The sequence below is a fragment of the Microcaecilia unicolor genome, chromosome 2 (genome assembly GCF_901765095.1).
Source record: "Microcaecilia unicolor chromosome 2, aMicUni1.1, whole genome shotgun sequence".
Lineage (NCBI taxonomy): Eukaryota > Metazoa > Chordata > Amphibia > Gymnophiona > Siphonopidae > Microcaecilia > Microcaecilia unicolor.
In genome coordinates, this window is record NC_044032.1 from 521,641,023 (window position 1) to 521,658,638 (window position 17,616).

Consider the following 17,616-nt stretch of genomic DNA (forward strand, 5'->3'; position numbering starts at 1 on the left):
ATAGATAAATCTCTCCTGTCTGTCCCCTGCTCCTCTACTGCTAATTTCAGACTCCGTTCTTTTTATCTCGCTGCACCTCACGCCTGGAATCTACTTCCAGAGCCTGTATGTCTAGCCCCGTCTTTGGCCGTATTCAAGTCCAGGCTAAAAGCCCACCTCTTTGACACTGCTTTTGACTCCTAACCACTATTTACTTGCCCTGTACCCCACCTCTTTATTTCCCTTACCTTTTAATTGTTCTGTTTACCTGTCTTACTTAAGATTGTAAGCTCTTTGAGCAGGGACTGTCTTTTGTGTATGGTGTACAGCGCTGCGTATGCCTTGTAGCGCTATAGAAGTGATAAGTAGTAGTTCCTTCTATCTCGCTGCTCCCTATGCATGGAATAGACTCCCTGAGCCAGTACATCAGGCTCAGTCTCTGGCTGTCTTCAAGTCTAGGCTTAAAGCCCACCTCTTTGCTACTGCTTTCGACTCCTAACCATGACTCTCTTACTCAACACCCTCACTTATCACTCCTACCACTGCAATTTCCCCACCCCTAGCTGTCTGTTCATCTGTCCAATTTAGATTGTAAGCTCTGTTGATCAGGGACTGTCTTTTCATGTTAATTTGTACAGCGCTGCGTAAGTCTAGTAGCGCTATAGAAATGTTTAATATTAGTAGTAGTAGTAGTAGTAATTCGTCATTAGCCCCAGTCCAAATGCAGAAGATATCATCTATGAACCGCTTCCAACACTTTATACTTTAAAAAATCTGGTGTATACCCATTTTTCTTCAAAAACCGACATGGAGATTAGCCACAGTAGGGGCAAATGATGCCCCCATGCCTATTCCTGATTTCTGCTGATAATAACGTCCATCAAAGATAAAAAAAAATTAGAACAAATGGCTAAAATTTAATGCCAAGAAGTGCAGAGTGATGCACTTGGGGTGCAGAAATCCAAAAGAGATGTAAAAGATAGGAGGGGAGAGACTGGTAAGCTAGACTCAGGAGGGAGACCTCGGGGTGATGGTGGCTAAGGATCTTAAAGCGACAAGACAGTGACAAGACGGTGGCTGTAGTCAGAAGGATGCTAGGCTGCATCAAGAGAGGAGTAACCAGAAGAAGAAAAGAGATGCTGATGCCCTTGCACAAGTCACTGGTGAGGCCCCACCTGGAGTACTGTGTTCAGTTTTGGAGGCCATATGTTGCTGCTAAGGATGTAAAAATACTTGAAGTGGTTCAAAGAAGTGACAAAAATGGTATGGGATTTGCATAGGAAGACGTACAAGAAGAGAGTTGATGACCTGAACATGTATACCCTGGAGGAAAGGAGAAACAGGGGTGATATGATATGCCTAACAAGATAAACTCATACGTGCTACTTTTTGTGTATACCTTACCTTGATTTGTATCTGCCATTTTCAGGGCACAGACCGTAGAAGTCTGCTGCTCAGCACTTGCCCCGCCTCCCCCCCCCTCCCCCCCGGCTCTGCCACACAATCTCAGCTAAGCTTCTGAGGATCCATTCCTTCTGAACAGGATTCCTTTATGTTTATCCCGTGCATGTTTGAATTCTGTTACCATTTTCATCTCCACCACCTCCCACGGGAGGGCATTCCAAGTATCCACCACATTTTATTAGGATTTAATTACCGCCTTTTTGAAGGAATTCACTCAAGGCAGTATACAGTAAGAATAAAGCAAACATGAGCAATTGACATTTACAGCAGTAAAAATATTCATACAATACAAAGTCGATATGTGCTTTTTTGTTATAGTATACTACTTACAAAGTCAACACAATATTTAATAGAACATTTTAATTGACAGTGTAGGGTATAAGCGAAGATGGAACATATACACAGGTAAGAGAGTAAAAGGAGTTAGAAAATAAGGTGACTAATTTAAAGAAAGTTGCACAAGGTCAAAGAGATGGTTAAGTATTAGCTAGAGGAGTGGATAAACACCATGTCAGTGTGTGTGTGTGTGTGAGACTAACAAGTTATATATACTTATTCTACATAGAAAAATACATTCTATTCTTTTTAATTTACAAATGTTAAAAAAAAAAAGCAGAACAAATGTCTATTCTTCCATATATAGTCGGGGATGGATTAAGGTGTAGACAAACTAGGCATACACAGTGTGGCAAAGTTTAGGGAGCTCTATTAAATATGCTCTATAGGACTGACAACTGGATTATTTTTCAGGATCCGTTCAAATATTTGAAATGTATTAATTTGCAAACAAACCTTTTCCAGAGATGGGAAGGCGGTAACAAGAGGACTTGAATTGAGGATGAAGGGGAGGCCGATTCAGGAATGATGTCAGTAAGAATTGTTTCACTGAGAGGGTGGTAGATACCTGGAATTCCCTCCCGTGGGAGGTGGTAAAGATGAAAACAGTAATGGAATTCAAAAATGCATGGGATAAACGTAAAAGAATCCTGTTTAGAAGGAATGGATCCAAAGATGCTTAGCGGAGATTAGGTGGCAAAGCCAGTGCTGAAAGACTTCTATGGTCTGTGCCCTGATCGAGGCTGAATAGATTTGGATGGGTTAGAGTGGAGCTTTTCAGGGGCTTCAATGACAACTTCTCTGAAGTTTTAGAACAAGAACGTGCCAGGCAGACAACTTCTACAGTCTATGCCGATAATGGCAAGGAAAAATCAAGATCAGGTATATGACGTATCGCATCATACCTTATGTAATGAGTTTATCTTGTTGGGCAGATCTTTATCTGTCGTCATCTACTGTGTTACTATACTATTACTGCAGTTTGAGTTGTAGCTGGAGGGTTGGAGATAGGGAGATGAAATGCTGGGGGGGGGGGGGGGGGGCAGAGATAGGGAGAGTCAATGAAATGCAAACCAAGACTCTGTAATGAGTTAATAAAGAGAGAGAAAAAAAACAAAATCGAGGCTTGCACCAACACAATTATAAATATAAAATGTCCATAAAACAAATGCAAACCAACAATGCAACCAAGCTCTTAAAAGAGGAAAACTTCTCTAACAATTCAAAACCTAACTCCCATCACAATAAAAATATTATTTAAAAAGCATATTTAAATATTGCTGGATCTGTCAGAAACATATAATTCAACCCATCGGCAATAGCTTAGCTATTGAAATCTAGGGTGAATATGTACTCTTTATTGATCCATGAAATACAAGTCTGTCTCAACATGAAAAGTACTTCTCTTTTTTCCTTCATCAATTTTTCAATTTTGTTTTTTATATATAAAATACAGAAAAGGAGACCCGTCAAAAAGACAGAATTCACGTTGGTTTGATGGGTCTCCTATTCTGCATTTTATATATACAGAACAAAATTGAAAACGAAAAAAAAAATAAAAGATAAGTACTTTTCATAATCAAGATGGCGACGTGAGCGGAAGTCGGGTCCGACAGCTCCTGAACTTCTCACTGATGTCTTGGCGAGGGGAAATTTTCTCTGACCTAGCGATGGGGAAGAGAAAAGTAAAGATAGCGGTTCCTACTTCCGGGGTCCCGCAATCAACTTCGGATAATTTTGGGATCGGGGTCCCTGGAGAACAGTCACCCTCCTCGACTGACTCAGCCACGTTGAGGACCGAGTGCAGCATTGAGGGAGTAACGCTCACCCCTCCCTCTTACACTGCACCTCCACGACCCAGAAGTGATTTGTTACATGCGGGGTCACAGCGTCTGGAAGCCGCGGAATCTCCCGGCTCTTCAGCGTTTGTTGAAGGAGGACCCACGAGTACCTCTACCCCGGGCAAAGGAACAACTATGCAGGACTCTGTTCGAGGGTCTGCTCTAAATGCCCTGGAGATCGGGACCGTGAGTACTGGAGTGTTAGAAAGACCTGCAGTGGTCACTATGAATGTGTTATGGGATGCTATTCAGGGAGTGAACAATACCTTACTTTTGCTGAATACTTTTGCTAAATACTTCGTTCAAAAATGAAATAATTGACTTAAAGAAATCTAATCATTCAATGTTTGAACAAATTCAAGAGCAGAATGTTAAGTTTCAAAAGACTGAAGAACAAATTGTGAAATTACAAAATCTTACAGAGGCTTTAGTCAAGGAACGGGGCATCCAGGATAGAAAACTTGAATACCTCGAAAACAATGGATGAAGGAACAACCTGAGATTTTTAAATTTCCCAAAGTCTCCTTTAATAAATGCGCTGGATATGTTGAAAAAATATTTCAAGGATGTATTGGGGATTCCAGAGGAGGCATATCCTCCTATAACTAGAACCCAATATATCACAGGGATATCTTCATTACCTAAAGATAAAACTCAAGTTGCTCCTTCTACTGAATTGAATTTGACAGATTTCTTGGAATCTTCCCTTGAATTTATTTCCGAACGCACTACATTGCTGGTAACATTCGCATTTGAACTTGACCACAATAACATCTTACGGTCATATTTCAGGCATATATATTCATGGGACATAAAATTCAAGTTTTCCCTGATTTGGCACGAGCTACTCAAAGGAAAAGAAAGAAATTTTTGATGTACAAATCTAGGGTTCTAAAGTTAGGTGGTACCTTTACTACTACTACTACTATTTAGCATTTCTATAGCGCTACAAGGCATACGCAGCGCTGCACAAACATAGAAGAAAGACAGTCCCTGCTCAAAGAGCTTACAATCTAATAGACAAAAAATAAAGTAAGCAAATCAAATCAATTAATGTGAACGGGAAGGAAGAGAAGAGGGTAGGTGGAGGCGAGTGGTTACGAGTCAAAAGCAATGTTAAAGAGGTGGGCTTTCAGTCTAGATTTAAAGGTGGCCAAGGATGGGGCAAGACGTAGGGGCTCAGGAAGTTTATTCCAGGCGTAGGGTGCAGCGAGACAGAAGGCGCGAAGTCTGGAGTTGGCAGTAGTGGAGAAGGGAACAGATAAGAAGGATTTATCCATGGAGCGGAGTGCACGGGAAGGGGTGTAGGGAAGGACGAGTGTGGAGAGATACTGGGGAGCAGCAGAGTGAGTACATTTATAGGTTAGTAGAAGAAGTTTGAACAGGATGCGAAAACGGAGAGGGAGCCAGTGAAGGGTCTTGAGGAGAGGGGTAGTATGAGTAAAGCGACCCTGGCGGAAGACGAGACGGGCAGCAGAGTTCTGAACCGATTGGAGAGGGGAGAGGTGACTAAGTGGGAGGCCAGCAAAAAGCAGATTGCAGTAGTCTAAACGAGAGGTGACAAGGGTGTGGATGAGGGTTTTGGTAGAGTGCTCGGAAAGAAAGGGGCAGATTTTACGGATGTTGTAAAGAAAGAAATGACAGGTCTTGGCAATCTGCTGGATATGAGCAGAGAAGGAGAGAGAAGAGTCAACGATGACCCCAATGTTTCGAGCTGAGGAGACAGGGAGAATGAGAGAGCCATCAACAGAAATAGAAAATGGGGGGAGTGGGGAGGTGGGTTTGGGGGGGAAAATGAGAAGCTCGGTTTTGGTCATATTTAATTTCAGGTGGCGTTGAGACATCCAGACAGCAATGTCAGACAAGCACGCTGAAACTTTGGTTTGGATGCAAGGTGAGATATCAGGGGTAGAAAGGTAGATTTGGGAGTCATCAGCATAGAGATGGTAGGAAAAGCCATGGGATGAGATTAATGAACCAAGGGAAGAAGTGTAGATAGAAAAGAGGAGGGGACCAAGAACAGAACCCTGAGGTACGCCGACAGGCAGAGGGATAGAAGTAGAAGAGGATCCACCAGAGTGAACACTAAAGGTGCGGAGGGAGAGGTAGGAAGAGAACCAGGAAAGGACAGAGCCCTGGAATCCAAGTGAGGACAGGGTATCGAGAAGTATGCTGTGATCGAGAGTGTCAAAAGCAGCAGAAAGATCAAGAAGAATGAGGATGGAATATTGACCTCTGGATTTAGCCAGTAATAGGTCATTGGAGACTTTAGTAAGCGCAGTTTCGGTTGAGTGGAGAGGGCGAAAACCAGATTGTAGTGGGTCAAGAATAGCATGTGAGGAGAGAAAATCAAGGCAGCGGCGGTGAACAGCACGCTCAAGTAATTTGGAGAGAAAAGGAAGGAGGGAGATGGGTCGGTAATTAGAGGGACAAGTAGGGTCGAGTGAAGGCTTCTTAAGGAGAGGTGTGACCACAGCATGTTTAAAGGCAGCAGGGACAGTCGCAGTGGAGAGTGAGAGGTTGAGAATGTGACAGATAAAAGGAATAAGAGCAGGAGAGATGGCATTAAGAAGGTGGGTGGGAATGGGATCAGAGGAACAGGTGGTACATTTTGAGGAAGAAAGGAGAAGTGTAGTTTCCTCAATAGTAACTTCAGGAAAGGAGGAAAGGGAATGATGGGAAGGAGAGAGAGGGGAACGGACTAGTGGAGGGAGAGGTGGTGAGGTAGAGAAAGCAAGGTTTATCTTTTGAACCTTGTTGTGAAAGAATTGAGCAAGGGTCTGAGGAGATAATGAAGGGGGAGTTGGGGGAGGGGGCACCTTGAGGAGAGAGTTCAATGTGGTGAAGAGAAGTCGAGGATTAGAGCCAAGAGAGTTGGTCAGTTGGATATAATAGTCCTGTTTGGCACGTAAAAGAGCAGACTGGAAGGAGGCCAGCATGAACTTAAAGTGTAAGAAATCAGCAAGGGCCCGAGATTTCCGCCAGAGGCGTTCGGCGGAGCGGGTACAGGAACGTAGGTAGCGGATATTAGAAGTCAGCCAAGGTTGGGGTTTTGTACCTTTATTTTGAAATTTCCTTGTAAGTGTTGTATTACCTTGAATCTGGTAAACTACCTTTTCTTTAGCCCCAAGAAATTATTAGATTTCATTGAAGCAAAAGAAAAGAATGTTCAGTCCCTGGAACTGAACCCATAATTATGGTAATGCTGGTAAAATCGGCTGTGGGGGCTTGTATCTCCCATCCGCTCTTTATTGTTATAAATTTAGGTCTTTTCCTATGTTAGAATTTCTTAGTTCTTGATTCACAATTTTTGTGGACAAATGTATGAAAAAGAAAATTCTTTTTTTGAGTTATATTCAGGGTAAAGCATTACCTCATAGTATTTATTTCTGAATTTCGTCACATTTATGTTTTATAGATATAAATGTAAAATTTAATAAAGAATTTAAAAAAAAAAAGTACTTTTTATGTTTTTGATAATATAGGAGATGGACTTCTATTTCTTGGATTGATGAAGATTACATATTCACCCTAGATTTGAATGGCTAAACTATTGCCAAAGGGTTGAATTATACATTTCTGACAGATTCAATATTTAGATATGCTTTCTAAATATCATCTTTATTGTTATGGGAGTTAGGTTTTGAATTGTCATAAAACAAATGTGAAAAGAAAACTCAAAAAAGGTTTACTAAAATATATAATTTAATATTTGTGTGTACCATCAGAATAGCGGGTGAAACAGAACACTCAAAACACCTCGCTTATAATCTTCATCTGTCCCTTTTTTAATAAAAGTATTCAAAACTTTAAGTTTTCATTTTCAATCATCTCCTATATCCCAGTAAATTCTCAATTCTATTCATCTATCTTCAAGTAACAAAGTACTTATCTTAATTGCAGTAGGCTAAATGTATTCTTTCAAATTCTGTTTCTCTTCTTACCACCTCCATATCTTCCAGTTAAAGATCAAATGATTTGCTCCCACAGTCATCCGATATAGCACTGTGTTTCGCTATGTAAGAATAGCTGTTTCAGGGAATTCCAAATGCAGCATTAACTGGACAAATGCCCACTTTATGAAAATGTACAAACTGGAAGATTGGGAATCCAAATGACAGAAGAAATTTAATGTGGACAAACGTAAAGTGATGCACGTTGGAAAGAATAATCCAAACCATAGCTACCTGATGCTAGGGTCTACTTTGGGGGTCAGCACCCAAGAAAAAGATCTAGGTGGCTTTGTATACAATATGCTGAAACCTTCTGCCCAGTATGCTAGGAATTATTAGGAAAGGGATGGTAAATAAGACAGAGAATACTATAATGCCTATGTATCACTCCATGGTGCAACCTCACCTTGAGTATTGCGTTCAGTTCTGGTCACCGTATCTCAAAAAGATATAGCGGCATTAGAAAAGGTTCAAAGAAGATCAACCAAAACGATAAAGGGGATGGAATGCCTCCCATATGAGGAAAGGCTAGAGAGGTTAGGGCTCTTCAGATTAAAAAAGAGACGGCTGAGGGGACATATGATTGAGGTCTACAAATTACTGACCAGTACAGAACAAGTAGATGTGAATCAATTTTTGACTCTTTCAAAAGGTTCAAAGACTAGGGGACACAATGAAATTACATGGTAATACTTAGGATGAGGTAACTGTGGTTAGCGTATCTGTGTTTAAAAACGTTTTGGACAATTTCCTGGACAAAATGTCCATAGTCTATTATTGAGACAAACATGGGGAAGCCACTGCTTGCCCTGGGAATTGGTAGCATGGAATGATGCTACTATTTGGGTTTCTGCCAAGCACTTGTGACCTGGATTGGCCACTGATGGAAACAGGATTCTGGGCTAGATGGACCATTGGTATGACCCATTATGGCTATTCTTATGTCTTATTTCTCATGGTACGAGAGAAAACTTTCTATCTAGCTCTGCAGTGCATGAAGATTATAGCTTCTTGGGGCTTCCAGTTCAGATTTTGTCTGCATGTTTCCATTTTTAATATGTGGGCCCTTATTTTGTATTTAGTGAGAGTCTATCTGTGAACTGCATTTGTATCTGTGGTGAAAGATTCTGCTAGAGTGTAGTTCAAATGTAGGTATCTGGCTTTAGTTTTCTAGTAGGGTATACTAGTGAACTAAGGGCTGGTATAAAATTTGCACTAGTGTATAAATCCAAGATGTTAGAGGTCTTTTGGTATGATTACTTTCAACACAGGTGTCAAGTGTTTTGTTTTTTGCAGGGTTCATAAAAATTTTTTTTTGCTGTCATCACAGCATTGCATGGTAGTATAAAGCGAATGCTACATACCTGTAGAAGGTATTCTCCGAGGACAGCAGGCTGATTGTTCTCACTGATGGGTGACGTCCACGGCAGCCCCTCCAATCGGAAACTTCTCTAGCAAAGTCCTTTGCTAGTCCTCGCGCGCCCGCGCGCACCGCGCATGCGCGGCCGTCTTCCCGCCCGAAACCAGCTTGAGCCGGCCAGTCCAGTATGTAGCAAGACAATACACTTCAAGGGAAGACACAACTCCAAAGGGGAGGCGGGTGGGTTTGTGAGAACAATCAGCCTGCTGTCCTCGGAGAATACCTTCTACAGGTATGTAGCATTCGCTTTCTCCGAGGACAAGCAGGCTGCTTGTTCTCACTGATGGGGTATCCCTAGCCCCCAGGCTCACTCAAAACAAGAACCATGGTCAATTGGGCCTCGCAACGGCGAGGACATAACTGAGATTGACCTAAAAAATTACCAACTAACTGAGAGTGCAGCCTGGAACAGAACAAACAGGGCCCTCGGGGGGTGGAGTTGGATCCTAAAGCCCAAACAGGTTCTGAAGAACTGACTGCCCGAACCGACTGTCGCGTCGGGTATCCTGCTGCAGACAGTAATGAGATGTGAATGTGTGGACAGATGACCACGTCGCAGCTTTGCAAATTTCTTCAATGGAGGCTGACTTCAAGTGGGCTACCGACGCAGCCATGGCTCTAACATTATGAGCCGTGACATGACCCTCAAGAGCCAGCCCCGCCTGGGCGTAAGTGAAGGAAATGCAATCTGCTAGCCAATTGGATATGGTGCGTTTCCCTACAGCCACTCCCCTCCTATTGGGATCAAAAGAAACAAACAATTGGGCGGACTGTCTGTGGGGCTGTGTCCGCTCCAGATAGAAGGCCAATGCTCTCTTGCAGTCCAATGTGTGCAGCTGACGTTCAGCAGGGCAGGAATGAGGACGGGGAAAGAATGTTGGCAAGACAATTGACTGGTTCAGATGGAACTCCGACACGACCTTTGGCAAGAACTTAGGGTGAGTGCGGAGGACTACTCTGTTATGATGAAATTTGGTGTAAGGGGCCTGGGCTACCAGGGCCTGAAGCTCACTGACTCTACGAGCTGAAGTAACTGCCACCAAGAAAATGACCTTCCAGGTCAAGTACTTCAGATGGCAGGAATTCAGTGGCTCAAAAGGAGGTTTCATCAGCTGGGTGAGAACGACATTGAGATCCCATGACACTGTAGGAGGCTTGACAGGGGGCTTTGACAAAAGCAAACCTCTCATGAAGCGAACAACTAAAGGCTGTCCTGAGATCGGCTTACCTTCCACATGGTAATGGTATGCACTGATTGCGCTAAGGTGAACTCTTACAGAGTTGGTCTTGAGACCAGACTCAGACAAGTGCAGAAGGTATTCAAGCAGGGTCTGTGTAGGACAAGAGCGAGGAGCTAGGGCCTTGCTGTCACACCAGACGGCAAACCTCCTCCACAGAAAGAAGTAACTCCTCTTAGTGGAATCTTTCCTGGAAGCAAGCAAGACGCGGGAGACACCCTCTGACAGACCCAAAGAGGCAAAGTCTACGCTCTCAACATCCAGGCCGTGAGAGCCAGGGACCGGAGGCTGGGATGCAGAAGAGCCCCTTCGTCCTGCGTGATGAGGGTCGGAAAACACTCCAATCTCCACGGTTCTTCGGAGGATAACTCCAGAAGAAGAGGGAACCAGATCTGACGCGGCCAAAAAGGAGCAATCAGAATCATGGTGCCTCGGTCTTGTTTGAGTTTCAACAAAGTCTTCCCCACCAGAGGAATGGGAGGATAAGCATACAGCAGGCCCTCCCCCCAATCCAGGAGGAAGGCATCCGATGCCAGTCTGCCGGGGGCCTGAAGCCTGGAACAGAACTGAGGGACTTTGTGGTTCACTCGAGATGCGAAGAGATCCACCAAGGGGGTGCCCCACGCTTGGAAGATCTGGCGCACCACTCTGGAGTTGAGCGACCACTCGTGAGGTTGCATAATCCGGCTCAGTCTGTCGGCCAGACTGTTGTTTACGCCTGCCAGATATGTGGCTTGGAGCACCATGCTGAGACGGCGAGCCCAGAGCCACATGCTGACGGCTTCCTGACACAGGGGGCGAGATCCGGTGCCCCCCTGCTTGTACATGGCAACCTGGTTGTCTGTCTGAATTTGGATAATTTGGTGGGACAGCCGATCTCTGAAAGCCTTCAGAGCTTTCCAGATCGCTCGCAACTCCAGGAGATTGATCTGTAGACCGCGTTCCTGGAGGGACCAGCTTCCTTGGGTGTGAAGCCCATCGACATGAGCTCCCCATCCCAGGAGAGACGCATCCGTTGTCAGCACTTTTTGTGGCTGAGGAATTTGGAAAGGACGTCCCAGAGTCAAATTGGACCAGATTGTCCACCAATACAGGGATTCGAGAAAACTTGTGGACAGGTGGATCACGTCTTCTAGACCCCCCGCAGCCTGATACCACTGAGAGGCTAGGGTCCATTGAGCAGATCTCATGTGAAGACGGGCCATGGGAGTCACATGAACTGTGGAGGCCATGTGGCCCAGCAATCTCAACATCTGCCGAGCTGTGATCTGCTGGGACGCTCGCACCCGCGAGACGAGGGACAACAAGTTGTTGGCCCTCGTCTCTGGGAGATAGGCGCGAGCCGTCCGAGAATCCAGCAGAGCTCCTATGAATTCGAGTTTCTGCACTGGGAGAAGATGGGACTTTGGATAATTTATCACAAACCCCAGTAGCTCCAGGAGGCGAATAGTCATCTGCATGGACTGCAGGGCTCCTGCCTCGGATGTGTTCTTCACCAGCCAATCGTCGAGATATGGGAACACGTGCACCCCCAGCCTGCGAAGTGCCGCTGCTACCACAGCTAGGCACTTTGTGAACACCCTGGGCGCAGAGGCGAGCCCAAAGGGTAGCACACAGTACTGGAAGTGGCGTGTGCCCAACTGAAATCGCAGATACTGTCTGTGAGCTGGCAGTATCGGGATGTGTGTGTAGGCATCCTTCAAGTCCAGAGAGCATAGCCAATCGTTTTGCTGAATCATGGGGAGAAGGGTGCCCAGGGAAAGCATCCTGAACTTTTCTTTTACGAGATATTTGTTCAGGGCCCTTAGGTCTAGGATGGCACGCATCCCCCCTGTTTTCTTTTCCACAAGGAAGTACCTGGAATAGAATCCCAGCCCTTCTTGCCCGGATGGCACGGGCTCGACCGCATTGGCGTTGAGAAGGGCGGAGAGTTCCTCTGCAAGTACCTGCTTGTGCTGGAAGCTGTAAGACTGAGCTCCCGGTGGACAATTTGGAGGTTTTGAAGCCAAATTGAGGGTGTATCCTTGCCGGACTATTTGGAGAACCCACTGGTCGGAGGTTATTAGAGGCCACCTTTGGTGAAAAGCTTTCAACCTCCCCCCGACTGGTAGGTCACCCGGCACTGACACTTGGATGTCGGCTATGCTCTGCTGGAGCCAGTCAAAAGCTCGTCCCTTGCTTTTGCTGGGGAGCCGAGGGGCCTTGCTGAGGCGCACGCTGCTGACGAGAGCGAGCGCGCTGGGGCTTAGCCTGGGCCGCAGGCTGTCGAGAAGGAGGATTGTACCTACGCTTACCAGAAGAGTAGGGAACAGTCTTCCTTCCCCCGAAAAATCTTCTACCTGTAGAGGTAGATGCTGAAGGCTGCCGGCGGGAGAACTTGTCGAATGCGGTGTCCCGCTGGTGGAGAGACTCTACCACCTGTTCGACTTTCTCTCCAAAAATGTTGTCCGCACGGCAAGGCGAGTCCGCAATCCGCTGCTGGAGTCTATTCTCCAGGTCGGCGGCACGCAGCCATGAGAGCCTGCGCATCACCACACCTTCAGCAGCGGCCCTGGACGCAACATCAAAGGTGTCATACACCCCTCTGGCCAGGAATTTTCTGCACGCCTTCAGCTGCCTGACCACCTCCTGAAAAGGCTTGGCTTGCTCAGGGGGAAGAGCATCAACCAAGCCCGCCAACTGCCGCACATTGTTCCGCATGTGTATGCTCGTGTAGAGCTGGTAAGACTGGATTTTGGCCACGAGCATAGAGGAATGGTAGGCCTTCCTCCCAAAGGAGTCTAAGGTTCTAGAGTCCTTGCCCGGGGGCGCCGAAGCATGCTCCCTAGAACTCTTAGCCTTCTTTAGGGCCAGATCCACAACTCCAGAATCATGAGGCAACTGGGTGCGCATCAGATCTGGGTCCCCATGGATCCGGTACTGGGACTCGATCTTCTTGGGGATGTGGGGATTAGTTAGAGGTTTTGTCCAGTTCGCAAGCAATGTCTTTTTTAGGACATGGTGCAAGGGAACAGTGGACGCTTCCTTAGGTGGAGAAGGATAGTCCAGGAGCTCAAACATTTCAGCCCTGGGCTCGTCCTCCACAACCACCGGGAAGGGGATGGCCGTAGACATCTCCCGGACAAAGGAAGCGAAAGACAGACTCTCAGGAGGAGAAAGCTGTCTTTCAGGAGAGGGAGTGGGATCAGAAGGAAGACCCTCAGACTCCTCGTCAGAGAAATATCTGGGGTCTTCTTCTTCCTCCCACGAGGCCTCACCCTCGGTGTCAGACACAAGTTCACGAACCTGTGTCTGCAACCTCGCCCGGCTCGACTCGGAGCCACGTCCACGATGGGGGCGTCGAGAGGTAGACTCCCTGGCCCCGTAGTCGGGGAGCCTTCCTGGGAGGTGGCCGCAGTCGGCACCGCACGTGGTACCGACGTCGGGGACCTCACCCCGGGCGATGGGCCAGCCGGCGCCACGCTCAACGGTACCGGAGGCGCAAGCACCGCCGGTACCGGAGGGGTAGGGCGCAACAGCTCTCCCAGAATCTCTGGGAGAACGGCCCGGAGGCTCTCGTTCAGAGCGGCTGCAGAGAAAGGCATGGAGGTCGATGCAGGCGTCGACGTCAGAACCTGTTCCGGGCGAGGAGGCTGTTCTGGGCTGTCCAGAGTGGAGCGCATCGACACCTCTTGAACAGAGGGTGAGCGGTCCTCTCGGTGCCGATGCCTGCTGGGTGCCGACTCCCTCGGCGACCCAGAGCTCTCGGTGCCGACGCGGGGAGGCGACCGGTGTCGATGCTTCTTCGATTTCTTCCGAAGCATGTCACCGGAGCTCCCCGGCACCGACGAGGAGGACGTAGAATCCAGCCGTCGCTTCCTCGGGGCCGAGGCCGAAGGAGGTCGGTCTCGGGGGGGCTGTACCGCAGGAGCCCTCAGGGTAGGCGGAGACCCACCCGAAGGCTCACCGCCACCAGCAGGGGAATGGACAGCCCTCACCTGCACTCCTGACGATGCACCACCGTCCGACGACATCAGCAGACGAGGTCCCGGTACCACCGACGTCGATGCAGCTATCCGATGTCTCGGCGCCGATGCAGAGGCCCGATGCCTCGATGCACTCGATGCAGGGGCGGCCGAGGAAGATGGTCTGGACGCTGACGACGTCGATGCACTCGAAGATCCCGGTGCCGATGCCGACGAAGAGCCCGAGAACACGTTCCACTGGGCTAGTCTCGCTACCTGAGTCCGCCTTTGTAACAGGGAACACAGACTGCAGTTCTGAGGGCGGTGCTCGGCCCCCAGACACTGAAGACACGACGAGTGTCGATCAGTGAGCAAGATAACCCGGGCGCACTGTGTGCACTTCTTGAAGCCGCTGGAAGGCTTCGATGTCATGGGCGGAAAAATCGCGCCGGCGAAATCAAAGTCCGAAATGACGGAAAAAGAGCACCAAAAAATTTGTAAGGGAGAAAATCTCGACAGAGGCCGAAAAGAGGCCTACCCCGACGACGAAAGAAAACTTATCGGGGCAAAAAGCTGGAAGTACGGGGAGGATTAACACGAAACCCGGGGGGGTTTTGCGGAGCACTTCCCGACACTTGAAAGACTTTCCGAAGAAAAAACACGCCAAAATAAATTTGGACGCGCGAGGTCGACTTTCCGGGGCTCGACACGGCGAAAACACGACCGTACCGAGTGCGGACAAAAGAAGACTGGCCGGCTCAAGCCGGTTTCGGGTGGGAAGACGGCCGCGCATGCGCGGTGCGCGTGGGCGCGCGAGGACTAGCAAAGGACTTTGCTAGAGAAGTTTCCGATTGGAGGGGCTGCCGTGGACGTCACCCATCAGTGAGAACAAGCAGCCTGCTTGTCCTCGGAGAATGTACATATAATAAGCAATAGCTTTACCTAAGAAATCTGCTTTTTGAATCTGATTGTGTGCTATTTTTAAATACTCAATTACATTCTCCTTTTACATGTAAATCAGTTATTTTATGTGTGGAATATATATTCATACTAATTCCCAATATTAATTTGCAAGGTGCATAAGACTGAAGGTTTGCAAAGGATGCCTAATACGCTTGCATTGGCCTTGACTAAAGCATATTTATTCTTATATGTAAATCAACATCTCTGGATTAATAGTGCTATGCAATGTTATCTTCCTTTCAATCAACAGACAGGGATTGTTTCCTGGACCGAAGGATGGTACCTAAAGGATAATTTTGGTTAAGGTTAAAGGGACTTAATCTGGTTAAAAAAAAGAAAAAGATCTTGATCTCTCACACCAGGAGAAAAGTGGACACTTTGTTACTATAAGAAATACCTTTAATCATATAAAGAATCAATGAAACTACAAGGTGATTGGATAACACTGCATTTGCCCTGACTACAGATAAGAAAAATGGGGATTCTGTGAAAGATACCATTCTTACTGCTAAAGAGAACATACTTATGTTTAAAATCCATGCACAAAAAGTAGGCACTCTGGATTTTTAACAAAGAGCAAGACAAACTGCAATGGCAAGAGATACACTGGTTCACAGGTGGAGATTTAAAAACATAAAATATTTACTTTAAAAAGATATTTGCAATATGTGAAATACTGGATTTAGGATTCAGATATTCTGATTTGCTAACTAGTTCTCCGTTTCTACATAGAATTATAAACCAAGCAAGAAATATTTTTAAAAATCCTTTGCTTACCATTCAGGTTTAATGTCTGTACACGTCCGAATGTAGTTCTTTGTGGTGAGCACAAATTCATTATATAGCACCCATTCAGGTTTGTGATCAAGAACAGTAGACGGATGTAACTGTACCACCTGGTTGTCCTTCACGGTTAAGTAATGCCCCGTTCGTTCCAAATGTGCCACCTTCAATAGAAAAATATATGTTCAGAAGAAAAAAAAAAGTCAATGACAAAAGTTTCACAAAATTCTAACTGCCTAATTCATCCATAGCACTCAGGGGTCTGTGCCACTCACTGGGGCCAGTTATGGGTTTTCAGCTGCATTAACTAGATAACGCTGCTAAAAATTACCACTGACCACCCGATGCTATCTGGATAATGCTGTGGTGGTACAGAGGTGAAAGCAATTAAGATAGACCTAGAATTACCCAGTTAGTGGCAATATACAATTCACTAACCAGCAACTATCCTGAAAAAAGTTAAGACACCAAATCATTATCTGGGTACTGGTCTGAATATTACAGGTATGCAGATAAGTGGCTGAAAGAGCCAACATATCTTCCAGGATAGGACAGTGATGCTGCTAATTAGCGACTGCCAATGACATTGTATTTCCAGTGGCCTCTTTCTCTCAATCAAGTAGCCTAGTGGTTTTAGTGCAGTGGAATTTGATCCTGGGGAACTGAGTTCGATTCCCACTGCAGCTCCTTGTGACTCTGGGCAAGTCACTTAACCCTCCATTGCCCCTGGTACAAAATAAGTACCTGAATATATGTAAAACGATTTGAATGTAGTTGCAAAAATCTCAGAAAGGCGGTATATCAAGTCCCATTTCCCTTTCCCTTGTCTATGCCACCAGCCTCTGTCAAATCCCCTCACCCTGTGTCACCATTCTCTCTTCTACTCCCCCTACTACTACTTTTTAAAACTGGAACAGTGCCAGCTATGATACAGAGATATGATCTGGACTCTCAGACATTTTTTGTGAAAAGACCACCAAATCAAGGGAACAGAATATGAAAGACTGGCAAGTATATCTCAGGAGACAGATTATATACATTTATATAAACACAACATCAAACAATTATATCCTCTCCTGGTAATGGCCACCATCTCCAACCAAACTGTATAAAAAATCTGAGAAACAATGCTACCACTACCATCCACTTACATGTAGGATTAAGAAAGACACAGGGAAATAACATAATAGCCATACCGAGTCAGACCAATGGTCCATCTAGCACAGTATCCTGCTTCCAACAGTGGCCAATCCACATCACAAGTACCTGGCAGAAACCCAAATAGTAGCCCTATTCCATGCTACCAATCCCAGGATAAGCAGTGGCTTCTCCATATCTATCTAAATAGACTAAGGACTTTTATTCCAGAAACTTGTCCAAACCTTTTTAAAATCCAGATACGCTAACCGTTGTTTCCACATCCTCCGGCAACAAGTTCCAGAGCTTAACTATTCGTTGAGTGAAAAAATATTTCCTATTTGATTAAAAAGTATTTCCATATAATGTCCCCTACTCTTCGTACTTTTTGTAGGAGTAAAAAAACAAAAAAAATAACCCATTTTTTTTCATGTATATTTTAATGGTTTTATTATAATCAAGAATGTATTAACATTTAACAACAATAGGATCAATGGGCTAGTTAATTGTTCACTGTTGAAATAGTCAGTGAAGACAAATAGTCCAAAGTTTTATATT

The 17,616-nt window shown here is 45.8% G+C and overlaps 1 protein-coding gene across 2 annotated transcripts in view; it reads right to left on the minus strand.

Moving 5' to 3' along the window:
• DHX15 (DEAH-box helicase 15) overlaps positions 1 to 17,616 on the minus strand; it is a 297,726-nt gene that overhangs the window by 47,474 nt on the left and 232,636 nt on the right. For both annotated transcript variants that reach the window (XM_030191241.1, XM_030191239.1), the window contains one exon: positions 15,916 to 16,085. In XM_030191241.1, coding sequence (XP_030047101.1) covers positions 15,916 to 16,085 — 170 coding nt within the window. The remainder of the gene's footprint in view (positions 1 to 15,915; positions 16,086 to 17,616) is intronic.